The 20349-nt window shown below is 41.2% G+C and overlaps 3 protein-coding genes across 5 annotated transcripts; all 3 read right to left on the bottom strand.

The window, feature by feature from the left end:
* Positions 1-986: 986 nt before the first annotated feature.
* Positions 987-10518, bottom strand: tctn2 (tectonic family member 2). 2 transcript variants are annotated; one of them, XM_088618122.1, is made up of 18 exons: positions 10300-10516; positions 9864-9977; positions 9041-9114; positions 8552-8753; positions 7942-8042; positions 7155-7354; positions 6563-6683; positions 6258-6414; positions 5663-5800; positions 5069-5191; positions 4604-4690; positions 4057-4146; positions 3599-3716; positions 3290-3393; positions 2841-2988; positions 2224-2367; positions 1566-1654; positions 987-1291 (listed from the first exon to the last, which is right to left on the bottom strand). In XM_088618122.1, exons 1-18 carry the CDS (start codon positions 10388-10390, stop codon positions 1170-1172), a joined length of 2223 nt encoding a protein of 740 aa, XP_088474248.1. In that variant the 5' UTR covers positions 10391-10516; the 3' UTR covers positions 987-1169. The 2 variants fall into 2 exon arrangements, with proteins under 2 accessions (XP_088474248.1, XP_088474249.1); XM_088618123.1 differs by lacking the exons at positions 2841-2988; positions 3290-3393 and having other exon boundaries at positions 10300-10518.
* A 344-nt stretch (positions 10519-10862) lies between these two features.
* nfkbil1 (nuclear factor of kappa light polypeptide gene enhancer in B-cells inhibitor-like 1) lies at positions 10863-14281 on the bottom strand. Its single transcript, XM_088617736.1, has 5 exons — positions 13608-14281; positions 12964-13248; positions 12412-12524; positions 11920-12040; positions 10863-11466 (listed from the first exon to the last, which is right to left on the bottom strand). The coding sequence occupies exons 2-5, from the start codon at positions 13235-13237 to the stop codon at positions 10898-10900; spliced, it is 1077 nt and encodes a 358-aa protein (XP_088473862.1). The 5' UTR covers positions 13238-13248; positions 13608-14281; the 3' UTR covers positions 10863-10897.
* Positions 14282-14672: 391 nt separating this feature from the next.
* gtf2h3 (general transcription factor IIH, polypeptide 3) lies at positions 14673-20192 on the bottom strand. 2 transcript variants are annotated; one of them, XM_088617737.1, is made up of 13 exons: positions 20079-20192; positions 19624-19703; positions 19250-19356; positions 18193-18338; positions 18029-18091; positions 17773-17802; positions 17349-17377; positions 17200-17274; positions 16831-16884; positions 16483-16551; positions 15803-15938; positions 15266-15302; positions 14673-15180 (listed from the first exon to the last, which is right to left on the bottom strand). In XM_088617737.1, exons 1-13 carry the CDS (start codon positions 20155-20157, stop codon positions 15111-15113), a joined length of 975 nt encoding a protein of 324 aa, XP_088473863.1. In that variant the 5' UTR covers positions 20158-20192; the 3' UTR covers positions 14673-15110. The 2 variants fall into 2 exon arrangements, with proteins under 2 accessions (XP_088473863.1, XP_088473865.1); XM_088617739.1 differs by having other exon boundaries at positions 19624-19701; positions 20075-20158.
* Positions 20193-20349: the final 157 nt, after the last annotated feature.

Genomic DNA, 20349 nt, shown 5'->3' with positions numbered 1-20349 from the left:
ACCTTTATACCAAGCGTTACAGTCGTGCTACTTTTTAAATGCATCAATACACTAAGTACAACATGCCTACAAAAAAATGAGAAATCACAAGAACCATTAAGAACACAACGTTTACATAAGCAATGCAAGCCCCACCTCCAAAAACACATCATTCCGTATGCAACGCGTCGGTTTTATGTTAAAATACACCTTTCCGGTTTTAGTAAAAATCTTAAGATTATCTAAAAATGTACATCTCCCTTTTCCAACTAGTAAAGCTTAGTCTTAGCTCTTTACATGTTTGAGTTGCCGTTTTCTGACTTGAAGACTTTGAGAATATCATTATAGCAATTCCTTATGACCACTCCCATTCATACAGTACGGCTCACCCTGAAGTTCTTCATAGTAAGAGACCCACTTCATCCAACACTGAAGTGCAGCCCCAACCTGACAGATACTTGTAGCCATCATGCGCAAACTTACCATAATCAGGCAGAGAAATTAGAAATTAATCGTCCAATTTGAAAATCCAGTCGTGTTGAGGTTGCTGAGCTTTAGCCTGGATACTTTTTCCACCTTCCTGTCCATTGCAGTTTAATCAGTGGTAATACGTATTCTCAAGGTTATGTGTAAGTACTAAGACAAAAAATGATAGGAAAGCAGAGCTGAATCTTGAAAAGCAATGCAGAATGATTCTGAGGTTTTATTTCTGATGCCCTTCGTCACAGAAAGAACAAAGCCCAATGTTCTACCATGTAGGAACCCACTGAAACAGCATAACATATAGCAAATATGTTATGAAATATTAAAGTCTATACTTACTAGTAATGCTTCTTCTAAATATTCTGAACACAAATGTGTTCTAATAAATGCAGTTACCATGTTGTTCTGGTGATGTTGCTTAAAGATGCAGAGTGTCAAAACATAACCCTTCACATGTATCCTTATTTAGAATCATTGTCCGTTTTGGTTTGCTTTCAACCCCTTGTTATTTACTCGACACAGTCCAGCATTATAAATTAATTTTATTTAAAAATACAAATTCCAATTTGTGTACACAAATGTGTACAATTTACAAATGTACCATATGACTCAATAAGCATTCACACCCTATTCATGACCCAAAAAATAACACAGTGTAAAAAAATCAAATTTCATATGAAACAGTCATGGTCTAACAATTTGTAAGTTCAAAATGTTGTGTTATTCCAGGCTTGTCGTATCTGATTCCAAGGAGTCCCCAGAACAGATGCTGCTATGAAAAAGAACACCAGTATCAATCCTTTGGCCAGAGACTGGGAGTATGGCTCGCCTGGAAAAAATGCAAGGACACAATTAAATTAAAAAATTGAAGTGTTAAGACACCTCTTTCTATGTTAAGCTGGGTAAATCAGGATAAAGAAATAAGTAACAATATAACAACGCAATATAAAAAACAGATTTCTAACTGCCTTGGAAAACAGGTAAAAATGCATAACGTTAGTTTTTCAGTAAAAGTCGAGGTTGGGATGTACTTCAGTCCGTGTGTGATAATCCGTTAAGGAAATCAGCACTGTTGAAAAAAAAACAACCACTGCAGAGCTCACCTGTGTAGTATCTAGTCAGTGGGAAGGCGAGCTGAGGCCAGCAAACATCATTCCTATCGCAGTCATATTCTGTGTAATTGATCTGAAATCTGCACACAAGAATCACATTCAGTAAGAGATCAGTGCACCTTTAGTGCCTGGGGAAGATGAGGTTTCTATCAATGTCAAGGAAAGCATATGCAACTGAAAAGATCTCTAATCTGTCCTTGACAGTTTTCCATGTGCATGCAGCTTATCTACCTCCTAATCTTACTGATATTTTCCCCTCCCGAGCTTGTCGCAAATATCAGACCTCCTAAATAGGAGGAATCGACCCAGATTTTCAGAACCAATAGTGTTAAGTCCATAAATTGTAACTGTCCCTGATGAAAGCTTTACACGCAAAGACTTCCAGTTCATTACTTTGGTAGGTTTGTAATAACAACAACAAAAATGAAGACACCCAGCTTGGATCTGTTAAATCCGTAAGAACAAAAGAGCCGGTCGGATGGTATGCAATCTAACGTTTCCTTATCATTTTAAACATCACATCCCGCATCATTAAAACAACACAACTGACGTCAGATCGCCTCACCGCAATGGAGAGATCAGTTTAATTCCATTCGTTTAGTACATGTGTTCCGAATGTCTCGGTGAGGAAGGGGTGAGCGGATAATACCTGGTTTTGGGGGGAAGGGGCTCCGCAGGGATGGCAAGAAATGTCACGGACACGGAGACGGGAAAAGACTGAACAACAGAGCTGTTCACACATGGGGCTGTGTCGCCCCCACCGCACCGGACCGCCCATGTTGTCAGAGCGTACCTGGAGAAAGAAGAAATCAGTTTCAACTCCTGGCCCGTGCAGAGCTGGGGCTAGACCTGGCTGCTATAATCCCCCCTCTTCACTTCACAGCAGACACATATTGCGAAATATACTGGATGTTGCCACATAGTAAGACAAAATGCTAAGTCCCAATTATCTCGATGGCTGTCATTGTATTTATACAGCAGGTTTTAAAATCTTTTTCTCAATGCACCCCCAAAAGTTAACAAAGTCATTAAGAAAAAGATCATTAGACTGCTGGCGCTGTAACGGAGAAAACAACTGAAAAACCCGAGCGATTCGGTATCACAGTACTGTACACATTTCTGTACTGCTTGTTTTGTTGACACTGCCCGTTGTGGAATATGTCAAATAAGGCTGTGCTGAAAAAAGGACTAAAAATGTTTTAGACGCAGCAGACATCAAGGTGGGTGTCCAGGCACTCAGGTGCAGTTTGAGTAAGCCTCACTCACCTAACCTCCACAGCCAGTATTTCCTGCTGTGGCACTCCTGCCACTGCCCCTGCCACGGATGTGGCAATTCGGATATTCAGGTGAGCGGGGACCTGTGTACAGGTGCCAGATATACCTGTTGCATTGCTGGTGGTATTGGGTTGCACACCTGTTTATAAAAAAATATTTCCATGCTGTAAATGAGATTGTGTATACGAGCTTGTTCCTACCGAAACACGATATATATGATACTACTACTTGGCTTCATGAGATGCCAGTGAAAAATTTCCATTGATTTCAAGGAAGAACAAGGAAAAAAAAAAACATCGCAACAAAAATAAGGAAATCCCTTGACATTATATATCATACAATCAGTAGGAGTGATCATACAGATCGGGTAGAGGTATCCTATTTCTTACAAACAAAGACGGAGAAAAAAAAGTTGACTCTGTTGTAAAACCAAAACTTACTGATTATTGGCACCCATTCTGTCAGGCTGGACAAATTTGAGTTGCCTTTTTTTGCAACGTAAGTTGCGTTCACCAGTGCAGCCAAACCATCCTGTACAGTTTCCCTGCAAGGCAGTGGGGGTGTGGTTTGTACAAACTGACATGAAACATGAGACAGTCGAGGTCTAGATCTGATCTGCACTGCTTTAGCTGTTCAGTAGCATTTACAACACGGTGTAAAGGTCACAGAAGTTCACTTTCCTTCTGATTTAACAAGACAAGGCTAACAACAGGACTGGCATGCCTTCTCTGGGAAGAAGCGTTACAAACCTCAGCTGACTACAGTTAGACATATCCTGCAGACTAAGTCGCAATAAGCAGCCTGTCGATGAATCTTCTCCAAACAAAACGGGGGTAGTTCTGGCAGAAGCACAAAGACCATCCCCAACTGAAGATAAAAAAATAGAAAAGACATTCCATCACAAAATAAATCACAGGATCATGTAGACTTTAATTAGACTATGCCATTGGAAATTAATTAACCATCAACACAACTGCAAACTTTTACAACAATAAATTAAAAATGCCTCTACAGGCCAGTGCTAATAAATGATACTAACTTAAAAAGTACCTCCTTTCTTAACAGTGCTGTTTGTGGTGTTTCTTCAAATATGCAAGAAAAGAGTGCCCATGTTACCCTTGTTCTATGTAAATGCATATGAAATGGAACAAAAACCTATCCTGGGTAAATTCCTTTAGAATCATTTTCTCACACAGAACAGCAATACCTGGCTGCCACAAATTAATGGACGTCCTGGTCAACCCACTGTCCCCAGTTTCTTCCTTTGCAGCAATGACAGGCCTCCCAATCTGATATCCTAAAGAAATGTAAGCATTTTAATATCACAAAATTAAAGTCAGATTCTTTACATGGACAATGATGCATTTAAACATCTTTATCAGTTCATCTAATTCTAATGGTTTTTAAAAAAGACAGACCTAATCTTCCTAATATCTGGGGAGGTTAAAGTCGAGATATCCCGAAATACTACAAGATGGCAGGTAAACATTTTGGGATTTAATTACATATTCTCATTAGCTGCCTCTACTCCAGATGCCAGACAGTGATGGGATGGTTACAGCGTTACTATAATTTTATAAAAAGTATCTGTAACAACAAAAAGTGCTAATAACTCAGTATTGCTAACAGTGCATCATTAAAGGTATTATTCTTGTAGTTTTCTCCTTTCGTCAGAATAATAATACAATAACAAAAATCTTGGCTTGGCACACCCATAAACCAAGTGTATCTTATGACAGATCCTGTGGGCTGACCTGGATTTCCTGAATTCGTCTGTGAGGCCATGTTCCCACTGACAAACACTGCAGCAAACCTCTGGGTCAGGGTCAGAGGCAGGGTGGCTTAGAAAAGAGAACCAAACAAAATGTTTTTCCCCACCTACAACATTCACTTTATGCCATTTTTGTTTTGATCAGCAAAAGGAAACAGAAAAGACAGAGAGTACGTGTGGATTCAGAGCCTCATTTAAAAAAAAAAACAAGAAATCTTAACAATAAAAACATTTTTCTAAAGGAAGCACATTGGAGTCACATATAACCACAGCAAAAATGGGTATAATCTCGGAGTAAGCAAGCTTTTCAACACAAGTTATACTCACAGGAATTTTACTGGTTTCTCTGTAGCTTTGTCATTTACATACAAATACAGTATCTCCAGGTATAAAAAGTAATTAAAAGGTAAGGCTTCGTCATACAAATATTTAAGAAGCAGAAACTCACCATTTGGATTGGAGCACACAGTTCCTATTGTGTGAGTCACTGTTATGTTTGTGAGGCCATTTCCCTTCCAAAATAAAGTGTAGTCAAGTGACAGGGTCACATTTCCACAAAGCCCTTGGGGTTCTGCAGAAATGTAAGCATTCAAATATTTATGCTACCTCCTTAATTATTCAAAATGGAATTTTTAAAACAAAACATTGTATCACAATGCAAATAAAACTAAATGAATGTTGATCATTTTTATCCTCTACATTTCAAAAGGAACTTCCAACTCTAACCTGTACATTGTTTTTATCAAAATCTTTTTAGAACTCTCAAGCAGCAGAGAAAACTATCCTGTGCCCAGAAAAAAGAAAATACATCATGCTTTTATTTATCACCTCCAAATGTGGGCTCCAACGTCTTATTTTCAAATTAAAATCCCAAGTAAAACTCTTTGGTGATGACATCTGTGCAAGTCACCACTAAAAACCACCAGTATAAAGATCAGCACGTAATTATGGCATCCCAATTATGTAGTCAACACTGCACAGGCCTTTGTGAATCACCAGGCTCTCTTTCAGCCAGGTTAATATTCTTTGCCTTTGGACCTACCTGAGTTTGCACCAGGTGGTTTACTTCCAGGGAACAGGGATGACTGTGTAGCACTAAGTGTTCCTGCTTCATTAGGATCAGAGACAAACGTGCTTAAGTCACTGACAATCTCTTCACTCACGCTGATGGTAACAGTGCCTGGAGCCACAAGGTATGCAAAAAATATGTTCAAAATAAGCTATGAATACAATTCTAAAACATATCTAAAGCCGTTTACACCAAAGGAAGCTGTTATTCTTGGAAAGCAAAAAGGGTGATTCTTGTCTTTGCAGTCTGGGCAAAAACTCCTTCAGTTTCAAGGCACAAAAAAAATGTTCCAGTGTCAGGAAGAATGTTGTTCTTTTTAGTCCAAGACCTTATAAATACAATACAAATAAATCCTCTTCTCCCAACACTACACAGCTCATACAACTATACCCTTCACTTGCAAGACCGCATCTGAAGAAATGCATATGTGGTAATCCACTGCAGCAAACATACACACCAGTCCGATTGGAAAACTGTTCCATCACAAGTAATAACCTGTTCTGACCTGTTTTGGAATACAAGTTACGGTGGAGGGAAACATATCACGTACAGTACAGTAAGTGCTCACCTCCCAGCCCATTGTTAATGTTGAGACTGAGATCAGGGGCTCTGAGGCACAGGGCTGGATTTGTCTTGCAGGTAGTAAGCAAGACATTGCAGCTGGACTGGAAATTCTGCAGATAAGCCACAGGGGCGCTCCACATGCACTGGCCAACCACGGATTGCTGAAATATTGAGGAAAAGGTCAAGCATCCTGGGCGTTCACTTCATTCCTCGATCATTTTGATGCGATAAAGACCTGCTGTACTACATAAGGTAACGTTTCAAAGAACACTCTTTGGAAGAGACAGAAAAAGCCAAAAGAGGAGGTACCTGCGGAACTGTGAAATACTCTCCACTTGCGGTGAAAATGGGATCGCCCTGTTTGTAACTATCGAAGGGCACAGCCACAGGGAAAATGGGAGTCTGGAAAAACGGACGCGGTTTGGGACTCCTGGAAAAGAGGACAGGGGCAAGCATTACAGGCCGAACCTCTCGAGGAGCCCAGCAAAGACGATGACGGCTTTGATTAATGGGGTATTTGGAATCTGAACTTGGTTTTCTGGGCTTTTATCTCAAATATTGTTAGAATAGTCGCAGGAGCCATTTTCTGATCACCGAACACTGCTGGGAAATCCAGGCAGCCTCCTGCTGGTAATGAATGCTGTAAGAAGTACAGCATTCATTAAGTGTGGACTTAAAAAATAATAACTTCACAGGCACCTCTGTGACCACCACGAGCCTCGCAGAATAAAACACAAGGGGTGGAAAAGCAGAACTGGAGGAAAACTAATTCCAGCTCCTGAAAATCTGTTGCAAAGGAAAAATCTCTTTTTACAGAGATGACACGCTGTAGCAGAAATGCCTGTGGGGGGATGCAGGAAAGGGGGGTACGCATGAGGTAAGGCTGAAGTGAAATTCTTACACTGTGGCTCCCTGGTAGAAAAGCCCCAGGAAGGGGCTGTTAGCTGGGGGGGAGCACACACACAGGAATGGGAACCAGTCAGGACTGTTGTTGGCTGACTGCACAGAGCACTGCTGGTCAAAGGGAGGAGTGACATTCCCGCCGAATATCCCCAGGAAGCACCGGGAGCTGAACAGCTGTCTCGCCTCAGGTGTGCACTCCTGCCACAACCAAGCAGAACGGTCTCTCATAAGCATGGCAAACCACTACCCAAGCATATTGAGGCCATGCATGTACTACTGTACATGCATGTGGCCAAGATGCCTGAATTAAGATTCTCCTGTGATTTCAGCTGTCAGCACCTGCTACACAATTCTGGAAAACAGCCGCATCACTCAACATTATTTCAAGTGGAGCATTTTCTGCTCTCCATATCGTTACACATTTTGTTAGCTCTGTTCTCTCAAAACACTCTTATTTAAAAGCGCCCTTCCAAGTGGGCAATTACGCTAATCCAGTTCAAAACCAAAAGGCTAAGGTCTCAGAAAACAGCAGCATAAGGTTCATCTATCATATATCTAAAATGATGAATGATAAAAACATATCAGGTATAGAATCCCTGAATTGTATTCAATTTCATATATACTATGCACACTTAACAAAATTGTCCATTCAGTATTAACTGCAACCAAACAGAACTAAAAGTTTCAGCCTTTGTCCATTTGTGTCATTTCTTCAAGCACTGTAAAATAAATGATGGCCTATAGAAAAATAAAAACAACCTCTGCAACAAAGTGCAGGTAAGTACCTGGTCACAGCAGCAGCGCACGTCACAGGAACCCACCGTCAGATCACAAGGGCATGAGCCAAGGGGCTGGTAGGCTTGATTGGGGATCACTGTTTTATTGTCTAGAAGTCACAGACATGCATTACTATTTCACCTAGGGGCATTCATCAGAACCACCAACTTGACCTTTGTAGCAAACATTAACAAACTGAAAAAACAGGCATCGCTTTCATGTGCTCAGGCTAATAATGATAGCACGTGAAAAAGACATGACGTTTTGGCAAATACGATACTGAATTGTTTTCACTGACTTCAGCTGGCTACCTTCTGTGATATGAAATTCCACAATGTATCAGTCCTGCAACTTTGATAAATGCTGTTTTTAGCCACCAGAATTCAGATCTTCACCTTGGCCACAAAAAAAAAATCTGCATAATGTGTTTCAATGTCACATTTGAATGTCTATTTTCATATTATTTTATTCCACATGTTTAATAGCTATTACACTCAGAAAACTTTGTGTGCTTCAATGCTTCAATTTTTCCTGTACCTCTTCACCCATTCTGCTGTATTCCAGCAATTTATTTTAGAATGTACAGCAGATTTCCCCCATGAAATCTAATCGACTCACCCGAGACGTTTCCAGTGAAGGGGATCTGCGCGTAGATCTCAGCCTGCACCACTAAGGTGTCCTGAGCCACACTGTCGAGGCAGGCTGTTACTTGCAGAGCTTCCACAACACACAGTGCCTCTGGACAGCAGTCTGTCTGATTAAGGCCCCTGCCACACAGCTGCAGGGTTCGATTCAGGCGCAGCGTCACTTTCAGCGTGTTCTGGAAGCGAGGAAAATTAAATGAAATTGGAACTAACCTTCCCACTTTAATGCGTGTTAGAATAACAGTCACAATGACTGACATGCTCATAACGATGTTGGGAAGAAGGATGTCCTTCACGTGGAGTTTTGGTTTGGGGGATTTTGGGCTCAGCCCTGTGAGGAGAATCATGTACAACAAAACCTACCATTGGTCAATACTGCTCCTAGTATTTAAAAAAGGGACAAACAAAGGGAGTTCCCACACACATACACCACAGCACAGCAATATCAGCCTGATAAACTTGCCTGTCCTACTGTTTCTGCTGTTAGTTGCCACTGCCCAGAGCTATTTCCTGCACAGGAAGCAATAGGAAGGCTCCCTGCAAAGAAAAATTTTAAAAGCCAGCCAGGTTAACCTCAAAATCAAAATAATCAACACTTTTTTTCCCAACAATATAACAATTTGCTATCAGTGCTCTTCAATACAGGCTTACAGCAAACTCACTGGTTACTGTTACAAACACTAAAACAGGACACTATACTGATGCCTTACACAGCCATATAATGTGTGTTTTGACCTCAGTGTTGACCAGGCAGCACAAGAACATTAATCTAGGGATGACATTTAGCTCAAATGCGTTTGTGGTGAGCTCTTCTTTTTCTCCACCCTCTTTTCTCCCCAGCACTATACCGTCTGTCAAACTGGAAAAGAAAGTTAATTAGCAACCTTTACACTTATTTACTGTACATTTGTAATACTTGGGTGTTTTCTTTTTTGATGAAAGGCAACTTTATTTCTCATAATCTTTCTATGTTTATCAAAATCAAACAATAAAAAAGAGGAAACTTGAAGGAGCCCAAATCGATTGAATCTGGAATGAAATTTAGGGACCTTGGGACCTTTAACGACACATCTAACCAGGACTGAATCCGAATCCGAATATATTAAAATAAATCGCACATTATTAAAATGTCTGCGATCCGTCCCGAGAGAACACTACTAGGATGTCCAGGGCAGGCAAGGTGTTCACTTCGCCGGAGGGCTTAGTCTGCTACAGTTTTAATACTCTTCTAAGCACAATGAAAATGAAACAAACAGCATCGGGCCGCTTCTTTGTGAATCCCGTACCTGTTGAATTCGATGGGACAGAAGTCCTCAGCATGAATGAAACGCCGGACGTGTTTCCGAGTAAGAGGGCAGTCACAGTCGGACCCGAGGCGAACACGAAAGCAGGTTGGAAAACTGCAACGAAAAGCACCAGGGGTTAACAAAAACGTCACCCCATCTTCAAGCTATTGCACTGCCGAGAAAGCGGACACCAGTTTTCTAAACTAGGTATCGGTAAACCTCGAACGCCGAGCTTTTACGTTGAAAATAAACATTTGAGAGATTACCATGATTTCCAGGGAAAATAGGACGCCAAAGAGTGCTGGGTGTCTGACGATATAACAAATAACATGATATAACTGTTTAATGAAAACGTCATTTATTTTATGATTTCACTGTTAGCTGAAATACTAAGGTACTCGACTAAAACCCAAGAATACAGATTTTATCACCGTACCAACACTGCCACGGGCATCTTCCATGAAGGCATACAGATATAGCCAAAAACAGAAACAAAATATGCCATCGGACCGTGGCACCATGATCATCGACACGAAAGTTGCATTACAGACACACGGGTGTTACACAGACTGTCTTTTGATTCAGGCAGGTAAGCGCCATGTCAAAACCGTTGTGATGTCTATGGAAACGAAGCATCGTCCAATCGTAGCAGCCGAGACGGCTTCTCTGTCTCTACAAAGATAGGCAGCACAGGCCTGCTTGTGGTTGCCCACAGCGACACCTCACGGTACTCCCTTGCCACTGCACCCTACAAAACGACAATAAATGTGGAAGTGACAAAATTTGATCTTTAAAATTCATAATCGACTTTCAATTCTTTTGTAACTAAGGATATAATTGCAGGTTTTAAACCCAAGACCTGCTGGTCTGAAGCTTGTGTGGGTTAATGAAAGAGCTAAAGAGAGATAACACGTTAAGCCAGCAAAGAGGTCGACTATTGTGCAACACAATGCTCAGACACACAGATGCACAAAAAAAAAGAATGACATAAGACAAGCATTTTAATTGAACCACTTTATTAAAGGTGAATGGAGTCATTTAATGCTCTCGGCCAGCTTGTTCAGCTCCTGCGAGAGAGCAGTCACAGTGTCCAGGATTCGCCTGCTCTCCAGCTCCCTGAGGCGGCCGCCACAGCGCTGGGCGAACTTGTCAGGGTGCCACAGCGCCTGCTGACGCCTCAGCAGCTTCCGAAAGGCGCCGCGGTCCCCGCGATCGGCCCCGTGCAGCATCACCGACACCATCTCCTGCACCGAGCCCTGCGGTGCCGGCCAGGGGATGTCCGCGTAGCCGAGTTTGGAGTCCGACTCGCCCCGGAAGGCGGCCGCACACTTCTCCTCGTATCTCTGCTTCTTGCCCCGGCGGACTTCCTCCTCCTTCCTCACAGCCCGGGCCAGATACTCGGCGTGCTCGGCCTCCAGCCTGGCCTGGAAATCCCTGCGGCTCTTCGCCTCCGCCTCGGTCTCCGGCCTCTTCCCACGGCTCCGAGCAGCAGACGCGGCCGCCGCCTGCTGAGCCTGCCGCTGCTTCTGGTAGTACTCCCGTCTGACCTGATCGGCCCAGTCCCCAAAATCCTCCTCTTCGGCGTCCTCCCGAGAGAAGTCATCTGACGCAAGAGAAGACATAAACAGATCTTTAAAGAAAACGGTAAAGAGGAACACTTCTGAGAAACCAAATTATTCCAAACTCTTTAAGTTATTAACTAGACACAAGCTTCCGTAAAATAAAAGGATAACCAGGTGCAGCTGGAGAACAGCTCACAGAAAGAAGGAACAGTGCAGAGTGACATACAAGCTCTTTGTAAAGTATAAACACACCACTGACCATCTGACTATTACTGGGCCTTACCACAGTATATGTCAAGATTACTTCCCCAGTTTGTAGGCACTGTTTCTATTTATAAAGTCGCAACAGATCCTTAAAGGGTACGTTCATGAAGGTAAAAATAAAAATGTCATTAAACCACAATTAACATGACATGAAAGTCAATCCATGTATGGTGATGGCCGTGTGACAGTTTCATTTGAGCTGTAGGAGATCAGTGAATCGGCTATCTCACCGTCATACTGTCCAAACGTCTCATAGAATTCATCCTGGCACTCCCCAAAAATCTTCTCACGCCACTCTCTCTCTGGGTCAGGTGTTTCGGGGAAGTTTCTGCATGCTGGTGGAACCCGGCCCTGTGAGAACCCAAAATATTTTATTGACAGAACGATGAAACGTCCTGAGCAAAGACACTTCTTAGACACCAGCACAACTCGTTTGTAAGTCTGCAGAAAAAAAAGTGCTTGAAGGTAAATTCTGAAAAATGCGTCAATTGTAAAAAAAAAAATAATTGGCAATTACATACTTCAATACCTCTCTAGAAGTAATATAGACACCAGAATCTGAATCTAAGATCTTGGGAAATGGAAGGAAATCAATCTTCCATGCTCCCAGCAATCTTCAAATGCTGGTCAAGCTAGTCTGTAATGAACTGTAACGCTACTGCCCAGTGGTGTCTACGTGCTCTGCATTAGGGGCCTCTTCCACTGAGACACGTCTTGCTTACTTGTCCCACTTTCATCCACTGCAGAATATCTTGAGGGGTGACTCCCACATTATTGGGCATCTCCATGGCAGCTGGACAGTGTTTCCTGAGAGGGACAACCAGATCATCATAGACTGCACGGAGGAAGAAGGAGAAGGATAATTAAATATTGCACACAAGAAAAGAATTAAGTCTTTTCTGTCACATGCTTGCTGACTGAAAGGATGTGTCCCCCTATCAAAATAGCATATCAATACACTTTTTTTAAATTACCCCCAGAAAATAATTTAAAACTGTAGCTGGTATCTATACTCCATTTCCCCAAATTAGGTATACAGTGATATATGAGAGAACAGTACCACAGTTTTCTCATAAATCCCCTAGTTGTGTACAAATTCTAGTCTCATTCAGGGGTGTTTTTACAAAAGTCATCAATAAGAAGACACCACTTCCACTTGTCGCAGACAAACACGATTTCATTATTCCAAGATGTACACGAACTTCATGCTTTCGGTAGACAAGGCATGTGCTGCCACCCCTTCTGACTCCAGCTCCTGCCCGGGACCTCCTCACCTCTCTTGCCCCGTTTGAGGACCCTTCTCGCCGCCAGGTGAAGCGGCGTGTCGCCTTTCCGGTCCTGAAGCAGGGGGTCCGCGCCCTTCTTCAGGAGCAGCCTGAGCACCGCGTCGTCGCCCAGCGAGCAGGCCAGGTGCAGCGGGGTCCGGCCCTTACTGCCCTGGCTGAAGCTGAGGTCTGTGTCCGGGTGTTTGCGCAGGTAGGATTTCAACTTCAGCAGGCTTCCTTCCTCCACGTATCGCAGCAGCCGCTTCTGCCTCCGAGATGCCATGGATATACTCGCTGCACCCCCGGGGTTACAGCAGCAGACAAAAACAAAGTCGTAGAAACAAAGTCTCCATATTAAATTCGAGTTACGCCTTTGAATACAATTAGTCTACAAGCAGACTGGTAGAAAAGAACTCTCCACTCCTCTTTGCAGATTGTATGTTTCGCTACAAATGTACCACCCACAAACAAAAGCCTATGAAAGCTGACAAGTGACACAGAACTTGTAAGTTTACCATGGATTGTTCTAGATTTAACAAGTCTATACTAATTGCAGCCAAACGTTATGTTGCTAATCCTTTCAGGCGACCAAATCACAGATATTTCTGTACAAAAAGCTAATGTTGACTTGTACAGTAAATACAGTACAGTACCTGCTTGTAGTAAAATTACTTGCTTGAGCTTGTGAAGTCCAAACAGTATATCACTTCCAGATACTAGGTGGTCAAGACTCGTAAAAGTATCATTTATGAACCTTGCATTATGAAGTCATAGTTTACAGCTGTCATAACGTTTTTAAAATTAAGTATCTTAGTTCGTTGTACTTTTAAAAATAGTCATTAATAATTATAAATTCAAGTATTAAGATTATCATTTAGGCTACCGATGCTGTCTGTATATTTTGTAAATAAAATGCCGACTAAACGCCCCTTCCACATCGGTCAGTTTACAATGATACACCACACTTCCGGCCACTGGTACGACAGAAATATATTTCCGAAAGAAATCTAAGAAATATGAGTTCCGGCTTGTTTGTTTTGACAGAAATCGTATTAACCCGATTCGCTTTCTAGACTGCAAAAGCATGAGTATAATCTGACCGTGACAACTACAAATTTTTAAGGTACCTAACTGCAGTAAATATTTTCAAAATAATGGAGCAACATGACCCACATTTTAAATGAAAACATGAAAACAAAAACACATTAAAGCACCCATTTACGTCATTTAAGGTCAAATTGTAGATTGGTGTAACGTAATTAACTGTCATTGTTTACTGTGCTCTATATATGATCTGATATACAGTAAAGACATATATCTAGTTATATCTGCACTAAACTAAATGAAGTAATAAAAGGTCATAAAAGGTGTAGTGTTAGAAAAGGGGAATGTTTCTTCAGGTAATTATTAACTGTCTGACACTGAACTCCTTGATTTAAAAAAAATCTTAGAAATACTGTTTACAAATGTTGATCTGTTAGGATTGGTTGTGGTGTAACCTACAGTAGGTCATTATTGCCTTTGGCATTAAAAAATACTTATAATAACCCAAATGTTAACTTTTAACATCGATATGTTGACATATAAACATCTACACAACAACACTGGTCTAGAAATGAACATGGATACCTCTTCAATTTAATAAAAATGTAGAAGTCTAACAAATTGAGAGACAACATACAGTATTCTGTATAGAACAAAACAAGGATGGCAAAATGTTCGGTTTTTCAATTTAATACTGAACAAAATGTAATAATGAACAAAGTTTAAAACCATAAGACAACTGTACTTGTATAACCAAATTCATGTTTAAGAAAATAATTTCTTTTTCATTAAGTTTACTCATCAAGCAGATCTGAAAAAAAAATCATTTAGTTGTTGGTTTCAAATTCAGTCTCTGGATATAGTTTAAAAGTCAAAAACTCTTTATGTAAATGAGAAAACAGAACAGAGAAAACATAGCCGGGACCCATTTCTTGACTAGTGACATAAAATAAAAGGTCCTGTTTCCGAGGTCCTGTGTAAACTGAAGGTTTGAAATCAAACCTAAATGAAATTTATTTGTTCCAGGCTTGTCTCAATTACTGTATATTCTCCTAAAGACAATTCCCGATGTCCTTAATCTTCATCCAGTATTTCCAGAGCAAGAGTGGTGATCATGTAGCTAGTTTTAACTTCTTCTTTTTTGGTTTCATCATCTGAGGCAATGAAATCTTGAAGGCAGTCCTAGAAGGAAACATACACATTAAATAAACAGGGGTACAATAATTCTCGTATTAAATTCACCAGGCTAACTTTAGATAGTACTTACTCGCAAGTTGTGCAGATGGGGCTGAAGGTGCAGAAAACTTCATGGAAGGAAATAAAAATCAGTAAACAAACGCAGTAACAACATACATAACCCTCTGCTACAGAATTAGATCTTAATTTGGCATTTGCTTCAAAATGACACATCATTTTACAAGACCACAAGTAGTTCTACACTCCTGGTGTCACATACTGGGCAACATCCATTTTCTAACTGCTCTGCCCAGAACAGGGTAGTGGGGGAGCCAGAGTCTATCCCAGCAAACACTGGGCACAAGGCAGGATACACCCTGGACAGGATGCCAGTCCATCCCAGGGCATACACGCACAAACACACACAATACAGCAGGGCTAATTTTCACAGATGCCAATTAACCTACCTAAAGTATGCCCTTGGACTGTGGAAGGAAATCAGAGAGAAAATGCAAACTCCACGCAGAGAGCACCCCATAACTTGAACCCAGGGCCCTGGTGCTGCCAGCCTGCAATCAGTGCATCACCAAGCCCACTTAGCAACATTAAACAAGTTTCCAGAACATACTTGACAGGCAGACTGAGCACACGTATCCGATCTCAATGAGGTTCCGATGGCAGAAGCAAGCGGCTCTGTAGTCAACGTGTGCAGGAGGAGGGAGGACCAGCTGGGAGCGCTGATCGGCATCGGGCAGGAAGACCCACTGGAGACAACGGATCCATAACAGAGGGATTAACCCAGAGCAAAAGGAAGCATGCTAGTCGCACAGCACACCACACCAGGCGGCTGATGGCCCTCTTAAAAACTTACACACTGATCTCAACCACATGTGCTAACTTAACACCAGCCATGGCTTGGTTAACAAGCCCTTAAAAGATGTTGACTACTTTTGTATTTCTTTATAACAGTTCTATTATAGGGGTAGGATAATGTATGGAGGAGGCTGACTGGGCAGCAGTGTGAAACTCTGGTTAAAGCTCCGGACTCCTGCCATGGGTTCAAATTCCAGCTGGCAATAATGTTGCTGTATTCCTGATCAAAGTGCTTCACCCAGTTCATTGCAACCACCGCATCTGTATAAATAGGTACCAAAAATTAACCTTGTGAATTAAATCACATTGCTAAAAGTCAGACTAATTAGCATCGTAACAATTAGTCAACACATTGGACTGTGGTCCCCTCCCACATACATTTTTCACAGCTGCTGTTAGATGTCTGCTACAGATTTCATGTTTCAGCATTCTTACCAGCAGATACTGTGCCAGAGCAATCTTCTGTGGTATTTTCAAATACAGCCCCCCTGTAATATCACACGCCTGCAGAAACAGCAAAGGTGCAAACAGCTCAGAATGATACCTGACTGGTATTGCAACAGAAGTATTCAGAAGGGTACAATATAATCAGAAAAATGTCAATCGTGCTAAGGCTCTATAAGCATACTAGCACAATGTTTCCCTCGCCCCTTTCTTTTTCTTTTCAGTGTTGACTAAAACTCTAACAGTTCTCTTGCTTCGGCCTCTAAATATAAATTAATCCTACTGACATACGGTCTCTACAAGACGTACTGGCATCGCTGGCAACAACTAAACATCTACCTGCTGCAGAAGTCCAGAGTCAGAATCCAGGACACATGCGTCTATAAGTATGCTCTGCAACAGAAACAGAAACTTAGAACCTGAATTTTTTCAACACATATTAACAACCACATAGCAGTGGGGGGGAAAAGCAAAGAGATCAAAACGAATCACAGAAAAAATATCTCAAGGATCTTCATTTTAGAAATTCTTACCTCATTCTTATCTCACTAATTAGTGCTGTAACAGAAAAATTATTACAGAACAAAGCCTGCTGTAAGAAGAAGGTGTTCCATAAATTTAATTCCTAACAATTTGCTATCTTACATGTTTCAATTAACATTGTGAAGGGAAAGCCAAGGGCAGAGACAAATTGTTTTGCATTCATACCTGCTTCTGTGCAGCAAAAATAACATTCATGAAGTTCATGTACTGTAATGCACAATCTTCTGCAGCCTTTATTACCTGGAGAACAACAAAAACCATTAATCCTGGGAATAAATTCCTGAAGATAACTATGCCTGAAAATGACTGCTCACCAGTATTCTTGATTTCATTTCTGGTCCAGCTGGAAAAGAAAACAGACCATATATCACAAAACATTCCATATTCCACATCTTTTTCAATTATTAACTGTCATCTATACTTGATCATCTGTTTCATTGATTTGTCCAGAAATATTCCTCTCTGCTGTAGTTCTGCTATATAACTGATCAGGGGTTACGTTTTCCAGATCATTCATTTACTTTTATGAGAGCCTCTGCCTTGAATAAAGCATATAAATAAATAAAGGGTAAACGAACCAACACAACAGAAAAGATGTCAGAAATTTATGAACTACCTATCCATACAGAAATCTTAATTTGAATTTCAAAATAAAGCAGTAAATATGTGATACACTAAAAAAGCTATGTTAACATTTCATGAAAGACTAGTTAATTGTGAAAGAAAGGACTGCATTACCTTCAAGTTCCTTTGAAAGCCTGTGGATATCTGTCCAGAAACTGTTATGAAAACTAACAGCCCGTTGGCCATCAGCTAAAAATCCAATTAGACATACAAACAAGAGATTTTTTGGAAGACAGCATTGCTTACAAATGAAAGAAAACTCCTACATACTGTATGTAACAAATGGCTGCTACAATCTGTATTTTTCAGTGTAGCCATGAGCCACCAGTTTTTAAGAGTACTGGTGCTACAACACTGAGATGAAGGATACAACAGAGTGCTTTTGCAAGTGATCCTGCCAGCAACGTTTCTGTCTGTTGGCCCCTCACATCAGCTGAAAAAACAGGATGGACAGTATGTTATGCAATCCCTTGCCAGATAACACGGGCTGCTTTGAAAGAGAGTGAGACTAACTTAAACATCAGAGTGACCTACTTCTCGCCATGAGATTTCTGATCTCTTCAGCAATGAGCTCATTGGCTACCGACAGGAGCTCATATTTGCCGTCTCCACTGCTTGATGCTGCCTCATCTCCTGTAAAATCACCAGCTTTCCAGTGCTTATTGGGGTAAAGGAAGTGACTGCAGAAACAAGGAACACAACGGGAAATGCGTGATGCTCAGAGCAATGTTCAGCGCTGGCATGCTGCCCACTTTGTCCCTGCCATACTCTGACAGATCCCCAGGACACTTTAACACAAGCACGTACAAGATAACTGATAGTAAAAACAGTAATTGTCTGTGCACAAAAACAGAGGTGCGTTTCCAAAAATGATCTAAAACAAGACTGCACTGGCTTTGGAAAGGGAAGTCTTCACCATCAGGGTGCTGTAACAGTTTGCTATAATTTTAAGTCGCCTTTCCAGTAAAGACGCTTGTCTTAGAGCAGGTGGAACTGTACCATCCAGACGATGCAGGTTCGAGCCTGGGGCATGTCACTCACTCAAAGTAACCAGGATTCCTGAGGCAGAGATGCACAATTAGGAAAGCACCACTGTTGGGATTGGGCTTAATTAGCCAAGGCTCTCTTGGATCCTGGCAAAACTACGCCCCCTGCAAACTCCTGGTGCACTACGTGAACCCCTCAGTGCTGCTTGCACTGAAATGCCTGTATGGAGCTTTCTAGGTTGTGATATGCTAAAATGTAAATATCTCAAAGGTGGGTGGATTGTGGAAGTCTGCATGTATATCCTCATTTTCCTTTGTGTGTTGCTGCAGGGTTCTTAGTTGTGAGCTGACACGTGAAAATCCATAAGTGGCGATTCCAAAATGGGAAGGTATATCAAATAAATGGGAAAATTATTTAAAGTTCCATTATAATAAAAAATATATAGTGTTATCCAAACTCTGGTGAAATAGCAAAAGGCACAGATACATAAAACACACCAGAACAGATAAAATACTAATAAAAGTTTTTGAAACAGAATGGAAAATGGGCAAACGGAACTCAAATCCATCAGCCTTGTTCATCGCAAATGATAATATATCTTTACCTCTCCTGACAATGGCTGGCAATAATGGCGAGTTTGTTGCTCCTGTTCATAACAAGGTGCGAGTTCCCCATCAGCATCACAGCATCCATGCACTTGGACAGGGTGAACTGTTTCACAGAGCAATGAAAGGAAACCAAGTGCTGTGAACTTCAACTCTTTTCACAAACTGCAAAGGTTCTTAGAATCCATATTTTCCAGACCTCCACAAATGCAAATACAGAAAAACAAAGGTGACAGATTGTAGGCAGTTTGCTTGCCAGTACGAGCAGCAGCTAAAAGCTAAAACTTTCAAACTGCCTTAAAACCACTTCTAGGTAAATGCTGCGGTTACCTATATATTCTAGCAAGAATACAGCACAAACCGTCTCGTTTACCTCGGGCTCTTTCTGCGACTGTTGGCCCCACCAGATGGGACTAACGTCCACCACGATGACGAGAAGACTGATTTCGTCCTCTGCAAACAGAAGAAAGGAATCACCCCCCAATTCTCTGTGACACACAACAAGATTTTAATTTATCTTCTATCGAAAGAATGCCGTAATAACTCAGTTGCACACAAATAATAACGTAATTACGTTTTACGTAATCGGTGTCCTGTACCAACTAAGGTTACATTTTACATTCTAAAATAAAGTGGATTGTTTCTGGCGTCAAACTTAATAAACAGCAGTGAAATATACTGTACTAATTCCCTCTCATGCCACTGTAACAACTTAAGTAAAATAAAACGAAAGACAAAAAGGCTTGTTTTTAAAGATGCACGAACTAAATATTCCTCGTATTGATCATACATAATAATAATAATCGAAATTAAGTTGAATGAACCCACCAGAAGCCATATCCATCACAAACGCAGAAAGATATTCCCCAAGTATCAGAAAGCCATCTTCCTGACAGTGTCGCAGCATGCGGACGTCATCAAACCTCGACTAGTCACTCTGAGCTTGCTCGGCTGCACGAGTGAAATTGAAATGCTGATAAATCCAGTATTTTTTAGGAGAATCGATCATTCTTTCAAATGCGCATATTATCGGATTAATAAACAACGATATCCCTCAAAACAGTAAATAATTGAGAGATCTTCTATTTCATCAGCTATT

Source organism: Lepisosteus platostomus, chromosome 24, assembly GCF_059453375.1.
Source record: "Lepisosteus platostomus isolate fLepPlt1 chromosome 24, fLepPlt1.hap1, whole genome shotgun sequence".
Lineage (NCBI taxonomy): Eukaryota > Metazoa > Chordata > Actinopteri > Semionotiformes > Lepisosteidae > Lepisosteus > Lepisosteus platostomus.
This window is presented reverse-complemented; position numbering and strand designations above follow the sequence as displayed.